Genomic DNA, 23,797 nt, shown 5'->3' on the forward strand with positions numbered 1-23,797 from the left:
TGGGCAAGAATATCAGTTCAACTCTACAGTCTTCTTTGTGTTGTGCCTGTGCATTCGGATCCATCTTTAAGGAAAAGAGGGTTATGTGCAGATATGAAAACTGAATCTCACAGGAGCAGCCACAGATATTATTTCTTAAGTATTTACTCTGGGACAGGGACTGCTTTAATTTTCACATCACTTAGTCGTTTGATATGCACAGTAATCTATTTTTATTGTGACTTGGTCAACTAACTACCTGATGTTGTGACCTGCTGAGATCTTACAGTCAGTAAGGAATAAATCCATGTCAATATTATTACAAAATCCTCATTCTTTCTATACTTCAGGTTGTCTATTATTTCAACTCCTTGACTCGTTCTCTGTGATGCCCCATAGACATAGGTTTCAGTCCTATTGAGGAGGTAATGCCTGCCTCTAAGGTATTTCATTCCCCGTAGAACAGCCCAGATGTGACCACCAAATATGTAGAACTCACCATCTAGAACAAGGATCATGGATTAGTAACATCCTTATAGTGGATATTCCACTCATCCCCTGACCGGGAAAATCACTGGGAGCATCTGACTCTGTCCTAGATTATATATCTATATACAGGCTTTGGTATGGGACCACTCTACTGCTAGATTTGTCCCTAGGGGCAAAGAGTATCCCTAGCCCTCATGCACTTGCTGTTGATGCTGACACATTGATTATTAGCACAGCCATCTAAGTGCCTTTTAATTTTGCTGCACATTTATTTGAACTACAGTCTGAGTCACCTGGGATGTGTTAGGAAGATTAAATTGAAGATTCCAGTGACTCACTTATAACTGTTTCCAGGGAATGGCAAGAAATTGGAGGGCTATTTCCCACCAAAGAACAGAACACTGGCATCCTGCCCAGAAGATATATCCCATCTGCTGACTCTGTGAGTGGGCTGAACAGTGCATCTTCCTGGGGATGGGTTAAATAAGAAGGTTCTTCTTCTCTGGGGATAAATAGAGTCTGAACAAAGAAACAGGAATGGGTATGTAACGACAGTGAAAGGTTTTTTGGAGCATACATGCTTTGGATTAGTCATTATATGGAGAGTTTCTACACCATTTGGCATTTAGTTCTTATATTAAAATATCTCCCTGCCCCTAGAGACATTGCAGATGTAGCTGCTGTGTCACATGTGTGTCAATAGGTGGCAGAGAGGAGAGAGGCTAAGCCTATTCTGTGTTCTGACCTAGGAACATCTGAATGATTAGCAATCTAATACACCCTGAAAAAAAGTGAGATAGAGAGGACCACAATGGTGGGAACAAGCAGAGACTAGAAGGGCCCCACCTGGAACTGCGGGCCTGGGCAGGAGGGAACCTGAGACTAGAGCCATGGGACCTGGATAGGGAACTAGCCTAAAATGGCACCAGTCCAGTGCCATGCAGTTCCGAGAGGGAAGACCATGCCCCAAATTACCCCTGTTTGCTATAAGTTTGGAGACTCAAGGGTAGTGAAAACAGCCTGTTGTGAGTAGCTAGTGGGGCTGCCAGGAACCGTGGTGGGGTCCTGGCCTGTGTTGCCACTGAGGGGACACATCTGCATCAGCTGGGGGCTGTTACCACCAAAAGGTCAGGCAGAAGTCCATGATCTGGGCTGCCACCCAGGATGTGTTGATGTCTGAGGACTGTGCAGAACTGGCTCCACCCCTCATCTGGTCATCATGGAAGGCCTGGCCTGGAGTCAGGAGAGCAAATGAACTAACCCCACCTTTGTTCAGGGTCAGTACTCAGGAGAGTGGGCCCTTACACATAGTGGGAGCTGTGGGTAAGCCAGCTCCCAGCACCAGAGGGTATGAGCATGGGAGAACTGGCCCTGCCCCTCATCTCTCATGGATGAGGGAGATGCCCTCCTCCCCCACTCCCTTACCACCTGTGACAGGTGGGAGACCTGACCCTGGGGTCATGAGAGCAGGAGAGCCCTGCCCCTCACCTGCTGCCACACTTAGGAAAATAGGCCCTACAGCTCATCTGGGCAGCACAGTAGATCTGAACCTGATAGCAGGGATGCAGGTGAGCTGGCCCCAGGAGTGTGAGCATGGGAGAAATGGCTCTGCCACTTGTCTGCCCTGTGGCAGTATGGGCAAGGGAGAAATGCCACCCCTCCCCTTGCCCCTTGGCACCTACTGCAGGCAGGAGAGCTAGCCCTGGAGGTATAAGAGCAGGAGAGGGGTCCTGCCCCTTGTCTGAGATGCAGTATTACAGACAAATGAGAAAGACTCTCCTCACCTCCTTCCTCCCTTGTCACCAAAGGCAGGTGGGAGAGCTGGCCCTGCATCATGAGAGTGGGAAAACTGCCCCTGTCCCTCACCAACCGCAACATTAAAGAGAGCGGGCCCTGCACCTAGCACAAGCAGCAAGGTAGAGCAGGCCCTGATTGCAGAGGTTTCTGGTGAGTGATTCCTGAGGGTGAGAGAGCAGGAGTGCTCCCTGCTGACTAGCTCAGATACCTCTCAGGCCCAGATTCAGGGCTTTGAGTTGGCCCACCCCAACATCTACCCCATCAATGAACTGCTGGAGGGCATAAAAGTGCCAGCCCTACAAGTCCAAAACTACAAGATCTCCATGACACAGGTCAACAACAGGCTATCCAAGAGGAGACCTAGTGAAGTTCCAGTATTGAGAGTGTATCAGAAGCCAGAGGCCTCCAACCAGACCAATGAGTCACTGCAATGGTTATTTGCAAGCAAAAAGTGTGGACAAAAGGGTATACTGTAGGACACACTGTGACACACTACAGCCTCTGCAACAACAGTTTCTGTTAGTGGAGAGGTTGCAAGGATGGAGGGTGGGTACAAGGGGAGGGAGAGATGAGTGGGATTAGGATGTGTGATATGAAATTCACAAAGAACGAATAGAAGTTTTAAAATAAAACAAAAAATATGTTGGCCTTCCCTACCAGACAATAATCAACTGTTGTTCACCCACGTCTGTCCGTACATGCTCATCAACTTAATACAGGTTGCAGACATCTTGTTTACTTTTTCCGTCTGACTCCCTTCAAGTCATTTATTTCCTGCCAGACCCAGGTGGGAGTCTTGGGTTGAGAACCCTCATGGTGGATTCTAACACTATCCTTGAGTTTCTCACCTTTCCTGAACCTCCACCTTTCAAATAGAGTAAGCATGGGCTTTGTGGTCTCCTGAGCTCCCTCTAGCCAGGATTCTCTAGGGGTTGAATTTTTTCTTGACTTTGAATCAATGAATATATCAGCATGCCAGTTTCTCTAAACCTTACTCATGGGAGACTCAGGCCCTGTGACCAGGATCAACCATATCCACTTAACTGATAATTCCCAATTGCAAAGTTTTCTCAACAGTACAATCCTAGAACCAGAAGGCCCCTTTAGAGATGTAGGTTACAATTCCTCAGTATATCAGAAAAAAGTTGTCAAGTGAGATTTGCAAGATGTCCTGGTAAGTAAGTAGTAGAATCCCACAAAATCCCACACAGGGTTGCCAGCCAGTAACTGCTGATGGACAAGTAGAAAGCCAGAACCCAAGGTTGGCTGTTCCAACTACTGTCTAAGCACCCTACACTGTCTGTAACTCCAGGAAACAGCAGATATTCTCAGTCCTGCTGTGACAACTCCAAGAGCCTGTCCTAATTAATTTTCATTTAGTTTTAATAAAAGAAGGATCGAGATGGCCAGTAAAAAAGGTATGGATGGAAGTGGAAACTCACCAGGCAGGTTTCCTGAGCATTGCTACCTCGAGTAATCCTAGTTTCTGCAGTCTGGCAAAGGAAAAGGCTAGAGAAAGAGAATATTCTAGATAGTTGACTGTAATTCTCATGTCAAACATACAGAGGTCGAATAGGGAGACCAAAAAGAATCACTGTGTTCGTGACCTCATGATGCAAGGCCAAAAGGTGGGATTTCCTGCATCTCATTATGCCAAGCTCATTCTCTCTGGGAAGTCACTTGTGCTAGTTAGTACTGGTCTGTCATTAGGTGCCATGACTGAATTTTTAGGAATAAAGTCTATTGAAGTCAAAGTTTGAGTCCCTATTTGTCCCTGATTCCTGGGCTCTGAACTTCTTCTGAAAGGCCATACCGTCCCTAAGTTTTCAAGCTGTGGCTAAAGAGCTGCTTGCATTTCAATAGGAGGCTCTTGATCACAGAGCTCCCTAAAGCTGCCTCTGACCCACCAATAATGAACAGTCAGCTAGTGTGACTATCAGATTGTGAGTTTGGGCAAAGCAGCTGGGTAGGCCTTCCAGGTCCTTTTTGAAGGCAATCGTGCTGAGGCCCTCACCTAGGTATCCCACCCAACCTAAGGTAACTCACTGATAAGGGCTGTCACAATCTCCTCCATGTTCTCCAGGAAGCTAGTGAGGTGCTGGGTGAAGGACAGATGTGGGGAGGTAACCTGGGCTACCACAGCTGCAGCCTCAGCTCGAGTGGCCTCCGAGTGGCTGTCATCAGTCAAGATGTCGGTCAAGCACAGGATACCGTCCACCTGCAGATGGAGAGAAAGAACTTCCTAGTGTGCTTTGAAAGGGAGAGTGTCACTTCCTGTGACAGTCATGAGACAGAACCAACTCCTCTTACTCTTCTAAGAAGAGCTCACACCCCATGTGGGGTCAGAGAAAAATCTGAGACAAGCCCCTTCCCAAATGACCCAAAGCTGTCTCTGCTTTGAGCCCAGGGAAGCTAAGTGACCCCTGGTAGGCTTCCTAGATAGACAACAAGCAGTGTCTAGGGGCTGGCCTTGGCCAGGTATCACTGCAAACTACAGTAGACACAATGGTTATTCAGTGATCTTCTGACCTTGAACTCCAAGCCGCCCTCCACCTTTTATGCTGTGTGACTTCACATCCCTGACACTATTCCCTCAGACACCAGCAGGGTGTCAGGAGGTCACCAGACGGTAAAAACAGTTGACGCCTTATCCAGAAGACGAGTTCAAGAAGTGTGGGCTCCCTCCTCTCATCTTGGCCTTGGCAGCACGCTGTGCTCCCTGCCTTCCTTATCGGCTCTGGTCCTCCACTAGTTTCTCTTAGAACGAACACACTGCTTCCAAGGAAGCCTTGTTCTCTCTGCCCAATCAAGAGGTACAGGTCTTGTGGGAAACATACGCCAGAAAAACAAAAAACAATAACAACAACAACCCCCCCCCCAAAAAAAAACCAAAACAGCTTGTTTCCCAGCCCTACCACAGCCAGACCTGCTCTTGGCACAGTAACAGGAGATGCATCTAAAGTACCTATAGTGTGCCAGGTTTCACACTTAGTAGAATGCATATGTCATTGTATCACTGCATCAAACAGTCCCGTGTTACAGAAAGGAAAACTTAGAAAAGACTGTTTACCTGACCTAGATTCTTAACTTTCAAACTCATACACTTAGGACTGAATGGTCTGCATTTCAACAAGCTGGATTCTGAAAAGTACTTCCTCCTGAGAGGTCACACCTGAGCTTAAAACCCACCCTTCATCAGGAGTCAGTGGGCGGGCTTTAGAGGAAGGGGACAGGATCTTGCCACAGTGTCCCTGCTACTCCTCCAGGAGCTAAGATGCTGAGGATCAGCACTGGAGGTGTGGTAGAGGCAAAGGATGAACGAGAAGCTGCCCTGGCTGATGCCCCCCCACATCTGCTACTGACTTAAGCCTCCTGTCTCTGTATCCCCACGTTTTGTCACTAGCTCTAGTGGCCCCCAGAGCTTCATTTGATTAATCACCACCACCCCCAGTCCTGCACCTCCTCTTAAATGGCTCTTGGGATCTGAGAGGTCCATTAGCCGTGAAAGCCATTGGCAATTTCAGACTCAAAGGAGACAAATGTGGAAACAAGAGCCCAGGGAACAGTCCACAGTAAAACCCACCTGGATGTGCTTAATAAAAGGAACACACAGTAGTAGTCAGCCTGCCCCTGGCAGGACTGGACTCAGGCCAGGTATTTTATTAATAGGCCTTTGGAGAGGTCTGTTTGAGCCTACAGGGCAGCTGCAGGCCTAGAAACAGGAAGCAGCTCTATTGCCAACATAAGAAGCCTCTCGATTGACTGACTCACATCCCCCTTCCTCCTCTGGGCATCAATCAAGAGTGTTGCTAAGAATCTCCGAGGTCTCTAATGGGAAAATATCGCCATCGATCCGGTGCCCTCAAACTTGTCTTGACTATAGTTACTGTTGCTACCCTGGTCTCTGACTCAGTTGAAACAGCAGTCAGACTCAAGCAAGTATGCAGCCCTGATGCTCAGCACATCTGAGTTGGTGGTCCCAGGACACAGGGAAACCCAAGGCCCAAATAAGAGGCCCTCTTCCCTGGGGCCAGAAGTGAGTTTGTGACCTGATAAGTACAGACCAAGTGTTATGGAAACACCGACCCAGGAGAGTGTGAGAGAGTGCCCTATGGTGGAGGAAATGAATCTCACAGATTACCATCATGCAGTGATTTCCCAAAGGATGCTCTACTACCTCTGGAAGCTTCCCTTGACTTAACACAATCCAGCTTGGGGAAATGGCTCACTCTGGCTCCCATGTTCAAGTACTTCTGCCATCTTCATCATATTTTAATGCCAAAAGAACATTGTTTCTCCAAGTGGGATTGTGGCTGCATCAAATGAACGGTGGATTACTTGAAAGAGAACCTCTGAGATACCCTACCAGATTCAGGCCAGGAATCTGCTTGGTAAAAGGTCAACAGAACTTTTGTACTGCTCCAGCATTAGCACCCCACAGTGGTCTGATCCTATGTGTGCCTGAACCCCTGTTCTGCAAGCACAGGGGCCCCAGCTAGTTCACTTTGCCTGATACTTGACAAGTACTGGGCTTTCAGGAGATGGGGAATAAAGGCCAGAAAGTAACATCTGGCCTAAAACTTGAGGATACAGTGAAGATTAACACAAGTAGAAGGATAGCATTATATACAGGAGGAGGCTGGGAGCCTCCTCTGATATTCTAGTGTCTGATGGTTTTCTTTTTTCTTATAAGATGGGTATTTGAAACATCAACTTTAACGGCATATTGCAATTATTCAATGAGAGACTGCATGGGCAGTGCCTGTCACATGGTGATACCATGATTCCATCTTGGCCCACCTGTGGCCTAGCTCTCTTCTGATGCATCCTGGAGGCCCTCTCCTCAATTCTGTGTGGCTCAGAGACTCAGAGATTCCCTCTGAGGTCCCTTTCTTCAGTCTCCTCCAAAAGTGAGAACCTCAGGCCTCTGGGTAATGCGTCAGTCAGTCAGTCAGCTCTCCTTCATTGGGACAAAATACTGGAGAAAATCGCCTCACTAGGAAGACGGGTTTGTCTGGGCTCCTGGTTTTGGTGTCTTTGTGTCCCTGATGGCTTCTTTGCTTCAGGCTCCTGGCATCACAGTGACTTACGGGAGCATGTTACAGACAAGGCCTATTCACCTTGCAGCAGATAAAGAGAGAGGAAAAGCCAGGGTTCCAGTGTCCTGTTGAAGGGCGAGTCCAATGTCCTATCTTCCTTTCATTAATCCTTCCCTTTCAATGGTTCTACCAGCTCCCAGTAGCCCCACAGGCTGGCAGAAACAAGAAACAAGCTGGTGTTGAGGGAGAGGTGGGGGGAATAAGAAGCCTAGAGAACTCATTCACTCTCCCTTGCCCTTCTGCAATCCTTACTCCTGCTGCGGAGACCTCTCTCCATCTTGGCTTCCTCTCCCAGGACTACGACACAGTTCGTTTCAAACGCTTGGCTCTCCTCAGCTCCTAGCATCTCTCTACTTTCTCTCTTAGCCTCTTCCCCTTGGCAGCTAAGTCCCAGCTTCTGTAGCCACTCTGCGCCATATTGGAAATCGGACTCAAGTCCACATGGCCTTGATGTCTTACTCTGGTGACACCCAGAGATAAATCTTGCTCCTTTTCCTGCAAGATGCAAATCTATATTTCCAAGCCCCTACTGGATTATTTTATGTTTATTTCCAAAAATAATTGGTATGGATGGTCCATGGCGCCTCAAAGCTAATTTGCTTAAAGTGTTGTCCTCCTTTCCCTCTCACTTCCTGTTTCAGACCCAGGTCAGGTCACCTACGTCCCCAGACAGAGGCCATCTCTATCTTCGAAGCTGCCATACTACTGTGATCTGATCACAGTCACGGCATGTCTCTTTGGTATGGTCTGTCCAGGTTACATGCACTGAATTCTCTCTAGGTCCTTGACACCCAGCAGAGGATTTAACAGCCAGACTATAAGTATGGAAAGAATGATGAAACACACAGAGAATAAAGGTAATTTGCTCAGGTCACACAGGACAGCACATTAACTCTGGTCCTTGTTTCTGATCTCCAGGCCCATGCCTCCCTCTATGGAGCCTTTGAGAAAAAAAAGGGGGAGGAGCTGGAGAAATGGTCAGGTCAGAGGAGGTCATTCGGATTAGCTCCTGTGAAAGGCTGAGGAGCAGTCCTGCCTAAGGCCAACTCCTTCAAACACTAGTCCGATTTCAGGACTGTCTCCAGCCCCCTAATTGCCCGTTTCCCATTGCTAGTCATAAAGTCGGTGCCAAGAGAGTCCTCTAATCAAAGCACTTACACATTCCTAAGGAAATGGCTGCTGAAAGCACTTACAGATAATTAGCTCTTACATGGAGTGGGGTGGGCCTGGGCCTGGTGGGTGTGGGTGGGTGGGTGCATATGTGGGGATGAGGTTGGTCTGGGTAGGACCTGGACAGCAGGGCTCATGGATCTAGAGTCTGGCACACAGAGGCTCTCACTGAGGGTAGAAGGAATGTGAAACTCAGGCATCTGGGGCACCCAAAGTGTAGGAAACAGTGTTAGATTTATGAGTAATTTAAAAACAGGTCAGAGGTGGCCATCATACAGTACTGAATGAACACAGGCTGTATATGAAGGTCCATCAAGAAGGCTGGTACTGCTCAGCCATCTTGATTTTGTTCTGGAGCATTTGTTTTGCTTTTGCTTTGTGTTTAGTGTTTAGTTTTCAGTGAATGTCAGAGGACCTAGCTAGTGTATTATAGCAAAGAATTGTGTAAAAGTGATGAAACTTGACCATGAGAAAAAGTACCAAGAGTTTCAGAGTCTCTTTCCTCCTTCCCTCCTCTTCCTTCTTCTCCTCCCACACCCCTGGCTGAGTATACACTAGCCTCAATCTTAAAACTCATCCTATGCAAGTCTCCCACATGCCACAAGGCAGGCATGCACAACCCCAGCCAGCTCCTAAGCCTGCTAATTCTACTTCATGATTCTGGCTACTCAGATATCTAAGACCTACAGGAAAACTCAAACAAATGAGAACTCCAAGGAGACTGGAATCCTGTTCCTGGGTCCAGGAAGAACAGGTAAGTTCCTCTAGAATATAATCAGTTAAAAGGAAAATTGAATTCTGGTTGGAGAGAAACAAAAAGACAAACAGAAGCTAAGGACAAGGTAGAATATCATGAGAGTCAGAAGCAGAATGCAAAATATGAACCAGGTTGGGACAAGGTTTAGGACAAAGTCACGGCAATGCCTGAGGTCCAAGGCCACCATTATAAAATGATGCACTTATTTTAGACTTATGGCAGAGATGTCAACTCAATAAAAATACACAGAAACTAAACAAGCCTTCAAAAGGTAACAGCATCCTCCCTCCTCTAAGCCAACATATCCAGGCTCCCCTCCACCTCTCCTGTTATTTCAAATACGAGTAGATAAACACAAATATCAAATCACAATAGAATACAGAGGAGTGGTTAGCAGGGGTTATGTGGCCCCTCTGAGGGAAAAGCCGATAAGGCAGAGGGAGGAGGATGCACAGGAAAGAAGATAGAAAGGGATATACATCTTCAGTGGAGAGCAACCATGGCTTGAATCACTCGGGAGTAAAACTAGAAAATAATCTCTTTGTTAGCAGAGAATTTTCCTTAAAGCACATTTCAAATAGATGTGTGGGAATTGCCGTTCCTTCATCGGTGTATAGCCGTGTGCTATATGAAAATGCTAAGTTTTCAACAAACTTCCATGGGACCTGGGCTGTAGCCAAAGGGCTTAGGTCAGTGATTATCAGAAGATCAGTGCCATCATCTGGAAGAATATTAAAAATTATAATGTTAGTTGGACATGGTGGCTCATGCCTTTAATCCCAGCACTTGGGAGGCAGAGGGAGGTGGATCTCTTAAGTTTGAGACAAGCCTGGTCTATATCTTCAATTTAACCAACTGAATTTTTATTTTAATGACCTATCTTCTTTTAAAAGTTCTTCATGTAAGTCTAATGGACATCTTGGGTTGAGTACCAGTGTCCTGGGATAATTGTAGTACAAGAGAGTTGACACAGCCTTTAAAATCTGGAGAGTTTCTGCCTTCTAACTTGACTTCCTCAAGATACATCATACACAGCAATGAACTAATCAGTGATACATTAGCCTTCCTTTGAATTTGGCAGCAAGACAATCCATCATCTGAATCTCCATCTCCCACTGTGTTCACCAATGCAATCACACAAGAAAATAAGTAATAGTTGAAAGGAAGCCAGCCTGCTATTCCTTATACCGCCGTTTGCATATGGTTTAGATGCACAGGAAAATGTGAAGCAGTCCACACTCTACTAAAACGTATGAGCAGATTTAGCACAGCCACTGGATACAACATCAAGTATATTTTCTGTGTATTAGCAGAAAGACTTCAAAAATGGTCATTGAAAGTACCACTTACATTACCATAAAATATAGCTATGAATAAATATTTAAAAGGTATATGAGGGGTCAATCCTTAAAGCCTACACTAAGGAGTAAGGTGGATTCTGTTCATTGATCAGACGTCTCTAATCGTTTGAGATGCCAAACATAAAGAAATATAAAGAACTCTTAATTAAAGTATTGGCAGGTATTTTGTAGACTCCGACAAGCTGGTTATAAAATGAATATAGAAATATAAAATTTTGCCAATATCATCTTAAGAACGGACAGTACTTGTACAACTCAATATCGAGGTTTTGTTTGTTTTTTGTTTTTGTATTTTGGGGGGTTTTTTTTAAGGGGTTTTTGTTTGTTTGTTTTTTGTTTTGTTTTGTTTTTTAGACTGGGGTACTCAGTGTTTTATTGGTAAAAGGATAGTCCAAAAAGACTAACAGAACAGACAGACTATATCCATCACTTTGTTTACACAAAGGAATCACTTTGACTTGGGGATGGTCTTTTCAAGAAATGGTTTAGGCTCAACTGACTAAAAACGTTTGGTTTCACATCAAGAGAAATGAGTGATAAGTCAGATGTGAGCAGCAAACCAGTGAGCCTCCCTGTAGCCGTTAGCTAACCAGTGAGCCTCCCTGTAACCGTTAGCTAACCAGTGAGCCTCCCTGTAATCGTTAGCTAACCAGTGAGCCTCCCTGTAGCCGTTAGCTAACCAGTGAGCCTCCCTGTAACCGTTAGCTAACCAGTGAGACTCCCTGTAGCCGTTAGCTAACCAGTGAGCCTCCTTGTAACTGTTAACTTTGCCAACCACGCACATCCCAGCATGTCCAGAAAGTCTCCATAAGGGACTTTCTAGACATATTGGCCTATGGGACATGTCTGTGGAGATTTGTCTTAATTGTTAGCTGATTTAGGAAGACCTGGCCCAATGTAGGTGGCCCCAATCCCTAGGCAGGGTCTCCTCAGCAGTATAACAAAGGAGGAGACCCGCTGAGGACAAGCCAGCAAGGGTCCACACACTCAATACTCTCTGCCCTGGACTAAGGATATTATGTCACCAGCTGCTTAGAGCTCCTTCACTGGGGCAGCCCAACCCCCAGTGACAGACTGTAATCTAAAACTGCCAACTCAAAAACTCTTTCTCCCCTAAATTGCTTTCTGTCACATTTTATCACAAGAACAGAAACGAAACAAGGGCAGTGTCAAACAAAATACAGGAGAATATCCTCAGCATTCTGGAGAAAGCAAGGATTTCTTAAATAGACAGAAGCAGCACTCACTATAAAAAAAGGAAAATCAATAAATAGGAGCTTAACAAAATCAAGAATTTCTATTTATCAAATGAAAGCATTAAGAGAATGATGAAGCAAAATCGCAGGCTGACAACATTTATTCTCGCTATCTCTATCAAAAAGGAGATTTGTGCCTAGAAAGCATTTTAAAGTTTATAAATTAATAAGGCAAGATAAACGATCCAATATTTTTAAATGAAAAAACATCTTAGACTGACATTTCAACAAAAAACCAAGACAACCAAATGGATAACAAAGTTATGAAACAGTGCTCTGAATTGTTACTCATCAGAGAAACAAACTTCAAACTCACAATGAAAGATGAATTTGTGCCTGAGTAATTCAGAGGCAGGGGACTGCCTCATAAATCTATAAGCATCTTCGTCTGAGCTTCTGAACTGGTCTAAGAAGAGGTCCCAGCACAGCTCTGGAAATTGTACACATGCATCATCTCCGCGGGTCTTTCTGTCCCCCTGTCTCCCTTCCCCTGTGAGCCTCCTCTTTTTCCTCTCAGCCCTTTCCTCTCTGCGGGAGTCAACAGGTCCACTTCCACTTGCTCTGCACTGTCAGTACCAGAACGTGGAAGGAAGGGCATCCTTCTGGGTCGGTTCCATCCCAATCTGCACTGATGCTCACAGATGCTCACAGCCTCCCATTTTCTTTTGCTGACAGAAGCCCTGTGTCCCCTGCTCGCCTCCTATGGTCCCCAATGGAGGAGCTAGAGAAAGGACCTAAGGTGCTGAAGGGGTTTGCAGCACCATAGGAGGAACAACAATATGAGCCACCCAGTACTCCCAGAGCTCCCAGAGACAAAACCATCAACCAAAGAGTACACATGGAGTTACCCATGACTCCAGACACATAGGCAGCAGAGGAGAGAGGGAGGGGAGAGGCCCTTGGTCCTGGGAAGGCTGATGCCACAGTGTAGAGGAATACCAAGATAGGGAAGTGGGAGAGTATTGATTGGGAACAGGGACAGAGGAGATGGCTTATGGGATTTTCTGGGGAGGGAGTGAACCAGGAAAGGGGACAACATTTGAATTGTAAATAAAAAATATATCTAATAAAAAAAAAAAAAGCCAAAGGACAGCCCAGCATTGGCAGCCAAAAGCATCACCTCTACCCCCCAGTCAATTCCCCTTTGTTATGTCCCCTAAGGCACAACTCCTCTTCACCCCAGAACTAACATCATCTTCACACACAATTTTCTACTTTTCTGAGTCCTCTGGAGGAAGCACACACTAGTAACATTTTATCCATAGAGCAGAGTCTTCTCACCCCTCATCACCACCACACAGAGAAGGAAGGGAGCTTTCCAAAGCAGGGCATGGGGTCAAAAGGCTGCCAGTTCTGCTTCAATGGCTTCCCCAGAAGCACCCACCCCCCACACACACACCCAGGGGACAGGTACCAGAATTCCCAGCTGAGAGAGCTCAACACCTTCTCCTTTTCCTACATCACATTGCATCTTACAAGACTCATTCATACTCCACATGCTACCAGAAAACTTACTGAATGGTACTGGGAAACGCCCTTCTGGTTCTTTAGAGAACCAGTAGCCAAGAGAGAACAGGCATCACTGCTAATGCCAGCATGGCAGCCTCTACCCAGGAAGCATCCCCAGCCTTAACTGCTTGTGCTTTTTCTCATCTGCCTCACACTGCCTGTGCATCCGGACCAGCTTCTTCTGTCTGCTTGGAGATGCAGTGATTTGAGTCAGAGGTCTGAGGAGGCAGAGAGAGAGGAGAACGGCACAAAGCATGAGCCTAATGCAATGGGACTTAGCTCATATCCCACAGAAACATAGTCAAACATGTTAGCCATTCTTTCTTCACTGAAGGACCTGCCCCACTCCTTCACACAGGCCCCTGAAACTGCTGGCAGAGGCTTTACAAATAAGACTGTCTATGCCTCACCTCAGCCCTATGGCTGGTGGGAGAGAGAGAGAGGGAGAGAGAGAGAGAGAGAGAGAGAGAGAGAGAGAGAGAGAGAGAACACTCTGGGTAAGAGTGCCAAAGAGGCAAGAGAGCTATTGGAAAGGAGGTCAGAGCTGACTCTGAACTACAGTCAACGGGCAGAGGTGAGGCATCCGTTGAGATGGTCCAGCAGAGACAGAGGCCACTCATGAGATTACACCGTTCAAGGAGCCACGGGTGTCTATACCAAAAGCACACAGATGAGCATCATTCCCATTTTACCTCAAAAGGGCAAGGAGGGGCGCAAGGTTACATATGTAACTGGACAGCATCTCCAGCCCAAAGGGCATGCTCGTCATAGCCTGGGAGGCAGGAGAGTGTCCGTGGCCAACAGACAGTGCAAAGCCAGAGGCCAAGCCTGATGACTTGAGCTAAATCCCCTCAACCCATATGATGGAAGAAAAGAGGACTCACTCTTCCAACCTGTCCTTTAACCTCCGCATGTACATGGTGGCATTTTGTAGTTAATTAATTATAAAAGATGCATAGCTGATCCTCTGGGGAAGCCTCTGCAATGGGTTAGGAGTATAGATTGCAAGGTCTGTCTGCATCTTTCACCTAGAAGATGATATCCCTGTGAGAAACGTTGGTTGTCTTGAATTTTAGCCACTGCCCCCGTTGTATGTCGCCGGATGTATCTTCTGGTCCTAACTGCTGATGCTGTGGCTCAGAGCCCAGTTGCCACAGCAGTTCCAGGAAAATGCTGCCCTGAGCAGCTTGACAGGGCTGCCAGTGAAGCTCTTGTCCACCAGGGGCCGCTGTTGCACAGCTCATGATGTCCCACAGAGCCCCAACGTGACTCACTTAAGTATGCAGACTGCCAGGCAGCGCCAACCTTTCAGATTCCGATTGGAACTGATTGGCAGGGAAACTAGCTCCCAGCTAGCTCTCGGGACAGTACAGGCGCACGGTCAGTGAAATCCTAGTAAAAATCCTTGCTTTTACTAAATGGAGAGAAACTTGAAACAATTCCACTGAATCAGGGACCAGACAAGGCTGCCCCCTTTCTCCTTATCTTTTCAATATTGTACTTGAGGTACTAGCTCGGGCAATTCCACAACATAAAGAGGTCAAAGGGATACAAATTGGAAAGGAAGAAGTCAAACTATCATTATTTGCAGACGACATGATAGATTTTTTTTTTTACGAGATGGGGGCGGGGCTTGGATTCCACCTTTTCAAGCCTTAATCCTCTCTGCTCCTCCCCCTGCATCCCCTCCCCCCACCCGTCCCCCACCCCCCCACCCGTCCCCCACCCCCCCCCACCCGTCCCACCCCCACCCCTCTCACCCCCACCCCCAGACAGATAGGAAGTTAAACTGTAAGGGAAAGGAATGAGCCACACTCCTTCAGAGAAAACTGGGTCACGGTTTTCCCCTCCCCTGCCCTGCCCCAGTCAGCTGACTGTGGCCCTGAAGCACTTGGTTCAGTCCCAGCCTGTTCCCAGGGCAGCTGAAGTCATTGTCAGATACCTGGTGGAAGCAGCACTTGAGCCCCAAAGAGGAGAGGGCAGCATCTGGAGGGGGGGGGGTCTGTTTTCAGAGCACCCTGTCTCTTAATCAAGAGAAGGGTGTCTGTGGGTCAAATCAAAGACCTGGCATCCACAGCCCCCTCTCCCCACAGCCTCGCTTACCAGGACTGGATCTAGCAAACTAAGTCGCCGGCTGCCTCGTGCTGGGGCTACACACTGTACACACTGTGGCCACTCTTGCGGCTGGCTTTTGAATTGTGGAGGGTAGGAGGGATCTATGTGATGAGAGGGAAAGCACAGGGCTCCCACTTTGGCCCTGTGCCTCCCACTGTCTACCCTTGTCCGCCTCAACTTCAACTTTTGTTCAAGGGAGGTGGCCACCACTCCCTGCCTTACTTGAATAACAACTGTAAGATTCAAAAAGGCAAAGGGATGGGAGAAACTGCTTAATTTCTTTTAAATGTACTATTTCTGACTCACGCCCATCAAGCAGAGCACAGCGGAGAGAGACTCCTAACAAGCAGGCAATGGAGCCCTCCCCACCGCTACCACCACCAAGCCCACTTCTTCCCGCCCAGGGTCTTTGCCTGGACCTCCCCGTCTCTATTTCCTCTGCATCCTAGAGCATGAAAGGTGAGCTGCTGTACGAGGTAAGCAGCGGCTTCCCTTCCTACATCCACCCACACCCCAGAGACATTCTGCTTGGACTTGATATTGAGCGCCTCTACCTCCCCTGATCGTCCTTAATTTCTTTATCGATTTTCATTAAACTCTCCCTTTGGCTCCAGGACAAAATAAACTAACTTCTTATTTCTCACAAAAAATAAAAATAAAAAAATAAAAGAAGGGGGTCATGGGGTAGAAACAAAAGAATGTTCTTCGGAAAATGAGACTTTCTCTTGTCTAAGGCTAAAGGAAAATTTCTAGAACTGTCTTGAGTGCTGGCTAAAGTCGGCTGAGCACTGGCTTAGGAAGTTCCTAACCTCTTATGGTCTTAGACCTGTTCTGTAGGTACCCAGTTCCTCTTCTGGACCATGTGCTCAGTAAGCACTAGTCCTGACCTTTGGTCTCATTTTTTTTTTTTTTTTTTTTTTGGAGCCAGCAGTACCTGGCCCTCACTTTAGTCACACCTAAAACTCTCCTATGGCCATTGCAAAATCCTTGGCACCTAGTCTTTTTGAGGGGCAATGCGGAGCCTCCTTAGACCACCCTGTAGGACTAAAAAGCTAGACACAGGCAGCATATGTCCCGTGCACAGATTCCACATATAGTTACCCTCACTGGGACTCAACGTATAATTACCCTCTGACAAGGGAGGACCACATTGTTGCACAGAAGACAACTCCAAAAGTCAGAGGGAAGTAACTAGCTCCTTGGGACTCTTTCTTCCCCCTTCCCCCCACAAAGCATGCAGTTCTTGGCAATGCCAGTCTGTGGTATCGGGCAAGCAGCTCTGACCTGTCAACTGTAATAGAGTTGGGAGCATCTGCTCTCACTCCATCCTGGGATGTGTGTCATCTTTCTCCAGGCATCTCCCAAATGTAGCCCTGAGAACACTACCATCTCTCTGGGCTCCCCTGATTCACTGAGCGAGGAGCCCCTCAGAGACCCAAAGCCCCACAGATCAATGGCCACGGGCCCTTTGCATCGCCTAAGACTTATTTCCCTCGCACCTCTACACAACCACGGGGACAAGGTCTCCAATGGCTTTTTGGTTCTCTTCCACCAGTAATTCTGAAAGGAGGGAGCCTCTGTGAGGTCACAAGCCAACCTCCACTGTATCTGTACTTCTGGGCTCTCCACATTTGGCCTCTGGGGCAAGCTGCTCACCTTCTACCCCGAGCCTAGCACGGGACCAGTGAGCCAGACATGACTATCTGCCAAGGACCAGGAAAAGCATGGCCGACTTCTGGAAGTGTACCGATCCTGGTACTAAAACAGAGTGGAGTCTGTGGCTGAAGTAAACTAGATCTCTACAGGGAAGACCTTTTAGGCCTTTTTAGAGTGACCTTCCCTGACCAACACCTTGAGCCTAGCTCCAAGGGAACCTTTGTAGTCCCCATTTCAGACAGGCCACACTACTTCCTCCTACAGACAGTAACCTCCCAGAGTCCAATCTCTCCCAAAGCCCTCACCATTAATACTGCCCTGCCCACAATCGTGAAAACTGTGATTCAGCCCCACTGTACACTCAGTGCTGTGTATACAATAGTCCCATGAGATGTCAGTGTTTTTAAATGAGGAAAGTGTCCAAGAGGCTCAGGAAGTTATTCCAAGTAACTCGAGAGTTCTCCAAACTTAATCAAGCACAGAGATTAAGGAGAGCCTGCCTCTCAACATCTGCAGGGCTCAGCCAGCCACACTGAAGAGATGTCTTCCCAACAGACACTTGGTGAAAGGACAAGTCTGGAGAGGGAGCACTGGACAGCATGAAGGGCCAAGTAAGTGGGATTAGAGGGGGAGAATGACAGTCAGAAGGAAGAGGCAGCAGTGAGTGACTTAAAGTGGGTGGCTGAAGGAGACCAGGACTTTATCAACCCTCAGCCATCTGACTTGGAGGAGAGGAATGCCCACCGTTTCTTTTCCTTTTGGGGCCGGGGCCAGGGGACCTGTGTTAAGTCACAGTAACATTTTTAGTGTTCTTGGAGTATTCACGAAGCAAGCAAGGCAGGGCTGCTGAGTGGCTTTAGAACCAAGGCTTAAATCCTGCCTCTAACACTTGCTAAGGAGGCGATTTTTGACAAGTCACAAAAATTGTCCACTATTCTGGCTCCTCATCTAGAAGAAGAAGATGTTTACAGTGCTCAGTCCATAAGTCATTGGTGTGATATTGAAGGCATGTGTGCACCGGAGTAGCCCAGGCTCCAGCACACACTGAGTCTCACTGATTAGTACCCTGCTGTGTTTCTTCCTTGGTTTCCTCCTGCTGCCCCCAAAGCTTGCAAAAGCCAAGTACCAGACTTCCTTTGAAGGTCTGGTTATCTCCATGCCCTTGCTGACTCCTCTATGCTCCCTACCAATCCAGAATGAAAGAAGATGAGAAGCAGACCTTGTCTGGCTGTTAGTCACTATTCGGGTAAGATTTCCAGGAGCCGGCGTAACAGTGAATTATGCATCACATAAGCTTAGCCATTCCCTTCATTGAATTTGTCTGTCTCGTCAGCATGCAAGCAAGTACACACACAACGCTTTATACATCCACATTCAGACAGTGCATAGGGAAGGAGAGACATGATATCTGGCTTAGTCTTGGGACCTAGGATTTGACTTGAGCTCTCCCACTACCTTATCTGCAAGTCTCCAAGTGAGTAGCTTCTCTTCTCCAAGCCCGTTTGCTCATTGAGTAGCAGAACCCAGGCATGGGCACCATTAACCTCAACCTATTACCTCCCATCTAGGGCTCTCAGCATTCCACTAAGTACAAAAGCTTCTAACCAAGTGAGAAGAAAACATTCTGCTATCTTGCTGTGTGGCCTTACACAAAAGGCTTCCCCAGTCAGAGACACACCCTTGAACTATAAAAGATGCAGACTCACTATTCATCCAACACCTCAACCAAGAGCACTTCCTATTCCTCTGCCTGCTCATGGGGATGGATTTGGAAAGAGGCAGGGTGGGAAGACAGGTGACTGGTTGCCTGTGAGTCCAGACCTAAGCAAAGAAACTGGGGAAAGCTTGGAGCCAGCTGGGTAGATGGGCTCAGGCTACAGGACACAGGTGTGAAGGAAGGAAAGCTGTTCTTCCTCCAAACAGATTCTCAAGAACAGATACAGAGCACCCTGAATCCCACAGTCACCACAGCTATCCTGAGACACACTGGGCTTCAAGCAACAAGAATATTCAAATTGGGTTGGAAACCACTCAGATATTAGTTTAGGCTCCCCCACCCTCTAGGCTAGTGTACTCAGATCCATATGCAGGCCCAGATTCACAGCCTGGGCAGGGTTTTAAGAGTAGCTGGTATTCGATATATTGCCCCAGATTGGGCTGACACAGAAGCACCTATGCCCTCCAGAGCATCAAATTCTTTTTTTGACCCCATACTTCCTGTGATACATTGGTCCAGCAAACCCTTGGGTTGGTTCTAGTTCTCCTACCCAAGCTGTGCAGTCAGTCTGTCATGGAATGGAGACCGATGACAATACTACCTTATGAATCCAGAGCAAAAGGTGGTACCTTCATCAGGCTTACATAGACACCTGTGATAGTCTTGACTGTCAACTTAATTGGATAGGCTGACATCTAGGAAGTTAGTAAAGCATACGTCTAGGTGCGTCTATCACATGGAATTGATGGGGAAGACTTCAGTGTGGGTAGTGCCATCCCATGGGTCAAGACTCAGAGGGAATGAAAGCAAAAGCCAAAAGGTGTCTATGTCTGTCTGTCTGTCTGTCTGTCTCTGTCTCTCTATCTTTCCATGGCTACCACAACATAATAAATAATATAGTAACCAAACTTATACATCTCCTCTACCACTGTGAACCACTATGATGCATTTCCTTAGCACAAACCCAGTATAATGGATCCCATCTACCTGGGACTGAACTATGAACCAAATCAAGCCTTTTATCCCTTAAGCTGAAGCTCTCAGGTATTTTGTCACAAAGATGGAAAACTGACTAGCGATGGACCAAGTGGTATCTTGGGCTTGCTACTTTCATCCACCAATGATCTGGATCCACTTCCTCTGGCATTCTGCTATGAAATGACCAACCATCCCAAAATTTCAAATCACTCTCTACCAGCTTCCCTACCAGGGCTTGTTCGTCTCACACACTCTTGGTCAGTCACCCCACCTAGAAAATTCTTAGTGTCCCCTTCTGTTGCTGGCTATTTGATCACACTCTGAACCATGAAATTGTGTTATTTACTGAAAAAGAAAAAGCTCTAGTTGTGGTGTGGCTCAACCCTTAGCACACGCCTTTAATCCACAATGAAGGTAAAGCTAGTTTGTAGAGGAAAGAAGCACCAATATTTGAAAGTGATGTCTAATGGAGTGGCAGACAAAGTGACAAAACAGAAAGATTTGTCAGAATAGGATACGCCAAACTCTTCACAAGATGATACAGGAAAGGGGAGCTGCTTAAGAGAGCAGTACAGGAATCAAAGGAAAAAAAGAAAGGAAGGAGAGAGGAGGCAGTTTTACAGGGACAGTTATAGAAAGAGAACGAGCTAGACACAGGTGAAGACAGAAGGAGTCATAGGTCATAGAATAATAAGGAGCCAGAAGTTGGTCTGATTGCCAGAGTTAGTCTGAAACCATGCAGAGCAAATAGTCAGAGGCAGAGAGAAGCCACCTTGAATCAGTCAGCTTGGAGAGGACTTTGAGCCAAAACAGCTGAGTTGAATCAGCTAGCCAGAGACCAGAAAGAACAAGAAAAGGTAAGCTTATTCAGCAGCAAGTCTCGGAAGTTGAAAACATTCTAGAACTAGATTAAATTGTGTGGAGGCAAAAAGCTTCCAAGACTAGACCTATATTAGCAGACAGAGGCAACAAGATTCAGAGATGACAATTACACCTTGTCATTCCCAGTTAGACACCCGAGTCACATTCCACTTCAGACTTCACAGTCAACATCCATAATAGTCCCTTCAGAAGAGTGCCTGGTAGAAGCACATTAGGATAGACTTGTTATAGGAAGAGGACCAGATGGCTACACCAGGCTCCAAACCCAAATGGCTCAGAGACTTCGGCCCACAAGTCAGCTACCTTTACCTTCTCCAGCTGATGGACACCCTCTTCTACACAGCAGATAGAGGCCAATGTGCGGAGAGCCTGGGGGTACAAGCACCGGAAGTTGTCCTGCCGGCAGACCTTGAAGAGGGCTACAACCCCACCTTCCTGTGGAGAAGAAGAGAATGATCTTACCTCATGATCTTCCCTAGATTGACTCAATAATAACTGACATCCTTCATCTGGCAGACATGTTTTGGGTCACTCTTCACACACATTTAAACAGAGAAGTTCCCATCCCTGATTGTCCAAGTTGAAAGTATGGTTTGGGGGCCAACAACAGATGTTTCGGAAGAGTTTCAAATCAAGACCCTTCAGGTCAGCCCTCAGAGGAGCCAGCCTGAAGCCACCAGAACAGGTCTAGTAAACTGGCGAAAGCAGATAAAAGGACAGAATCAAGAATTCAGCACCCGTTTCTATTCCATCAGCCATGATGCTTCTCCTTGCTTTTTCCTTTGTTGTGGAAGGCAGGGAGAAAAGGAATTTTACATCAAGTCTGTTATTCATCATACAATGGACAAATGAGCCACTGAAGGCCATATAGGGAAAGCAACTCCTATATTCTCCTTCATCCACTTCACCCTTACTCCTGCTTATAGAAGAAAACAACTATTTTCAGAACACTCCTGCAGCTCTTGAGCATGAGTCTTTGTCTTTGGTTGGAACTGCTAATGGAATATTTTTTCTCTCATCTTGTGGAGACCAGTAGTGTGCATCCCAGAAGGAATATGGGCATAAGAAATATTCTGTAATCACGACATCCTCCAAGAACAGAGTGATAACACCAATAGACCACAGAGGGAACACACCACAACACTCACAGAACAATGGCAACACTACCTTGTGAATCCTGAGCAAAAGTGGAGCCATCATCTGTCTCTGAGTCATTTCCTCTCTCTCCCTTTTCTGAGGACTAGAAGTTACATAGAGGTGGCATTGAGTGAGCAGGGGATCTAAGCCCTCAGATAGTCACTTTTAACTTGCCCATCACTCTTGAGTCTACCTATCCTAGCACCTGTTCCCAGAATTGAACAAAATGTTATAGAAGGTAAGTTCACCAAAATACTATGCCCTGTCAGGTTTTTGATAATATACTTACCATGTACCCATCTCTGTTCAATATTCTGGGTATGCAACCATAACTTGCTGAAAGGATAATGATTGCGCATCCTCAGGGGAAACAAGGATCGGGATACCCCAGCATGGCTGCACTGAAATAACCTTAGATCTCCCTCCTGTCCACTCCAAACAGAGGCTTTCTCTAAGATCCCTACTTGCTCTAAGGGTTTTGCTTCTGACCACTATAGGGATCAAAACGAATGGGTCCAATTCAGGGAAGTGGTTATTTACTAATTCCTGATGGTTTATAATCAGCTAACACTGATTACAAACCTACCTATTCCTGCTTCCTCCTGGGGTAGTTGCTTTGATGGGGAAGAGCTAGGAAAATACATCCATAGATTTAAAATATAGTAGTTTATTATATGCCAGACACAGGCTTGGTTCCAATCCATACTGAACTCGTGGCTTGGCAGGGAAGGGAGACAGTTCTAAAATCAGGAACAAAGATGGGCAGAGATGCAATGAAAACAGAAGGCATGGGGCAAGGTTCCTGGAGCCCAGAGCAGGAACCCCTCCATCTGGGAATGGTTTGTAGAATCACAAAACAGAACCCCTCAAATGCATGTTATTATTACAATGAAACTATGTCTAGCATGAGAAAAGATGCCCACCCCTCTGACTCCTTGATCTTTAATCCTTTGTCCTGCTTTCTTATTTTCCATAGGACACCTGTACATTTTACATAAGGACCCTGCTTAGGCAGTCAATAAAGCACAATCAACTTACAGTGTACAGAGCCATATTGAAGTGTCATGCCACCTGGTAGGAACTCGACATTGATCAAGATGAACTTCCTCTGACAGACTTTGTTGAGCATGGATTCCTGTGCTAGTCAGGATCCTGCTCCACCTAAGGTGGAGTGCTCAGAGTGAAGGTGAAGTTCATTGTTCCTTCAGGTCTATGAATTCCTGAATTAAGCAGGTGACCCGCCCAGCTGCCTGAGCAGTGGAGCCAACACCCAACAAACAGCCAGACCACTTCCCCGGAATGAACCTATTACTACTATTTTGCTACATAGATACCGTTTCTTAGACTGCCTTCTAAATGTATACCTTCCTTCCTACCCAGAGGAAGCTCTTGGTTTTCATCAGAGAAGTTTCTTTGTGTAATGGACAAAGAAACTCACAACCTGTCAGAGTACAAAGACTAGGTTTCTGTGGAGAGCTCAGCCTCAGTTGGGATCTATCCTACCCTTTCCTTAAGATCAGAGGGTCACTACCCTCAGGACCTATGGCAGCTCTGGTTGTCTGCACCACACCTGTGCAAGATCAAGCTAGTCAAGCTCCCACTCCTGACTGAGAAGCAAGGGCAGTGGAGAATGGCTTCTGGGGACGGAGAGTCAGTTTTCCTGAGGGCGTGGTTCCTGAGAAATACAGGTTCCAGTAGATGGCTCCATACTCAGAAATATATGAGGGTATGAAGAGGTTATTTTGAGAAACATTTAAAAAAAATAAAGGACATGGAGTTGAGAGGGGATCATAGATGCCTTGGAAAAGGTAGGGATTGAGAGTGGATATAATCAAAATAATTGTGTTGCATTATAAAATTCTCAAAGAATTAGTAAAATTATTGGGGTTTTGGAG

At 46.6% G+C, this 23,797-nt stretch overlaps 1 protein-coding gene and 1 non-coding gene across 2 annotated transcripts in view; one reads left to right on the forward strand and one right to left on the reverse strand.

Moving 5' to 3' along the window:
• The window catches only part of Insc (INSC spindle orientation adaptor protein), a 109,705-nt gene that overhangs the window by 16,814 nt on the left and 69,094 nt on the right, over window positions 1-23,797 (reverse strand). Inside the window, exons 6-7 of the mRNA XM_052200843.1 lie at window positions 21,075-21,200; window positions 4,312-4,483 (exon numbers count right to left, since the gene is read on the reverse strand). Coding sequence (XP_052056803.1) covers window positions 4,312-4,483; window positions 21,075-21,200 — 298 coding nt within the window. The remainder of the gene's footprint in view (window positions 1-4,311; window positions 4,484-21,074; window positions 21,201-23,797) is intronic.
• On the forward strand, window positions 1,118-1,247 carry LOC127676559 (small nucleolar RNA SNORA17). Its single transcript, XR_007976028.1, has one exon. It is a non-coding gene; the product is annotated as a small nucleolar RNA SNORA17 (small nucleolar RNA).

Source organism: Apodemus sylvaticus, chromosome 1, assembly GCF_947179515.1.
Source record: "Apodemus sylvaticus chromosome 1, mApoSyl1.1, whole genome shotgun sequence".
Lineage (NCBI taxonomy): Eukaryota > Metazoa > Chordata > Mammalia > Rodentia > Muridae > Apodemus > Apodemus sylvaticus.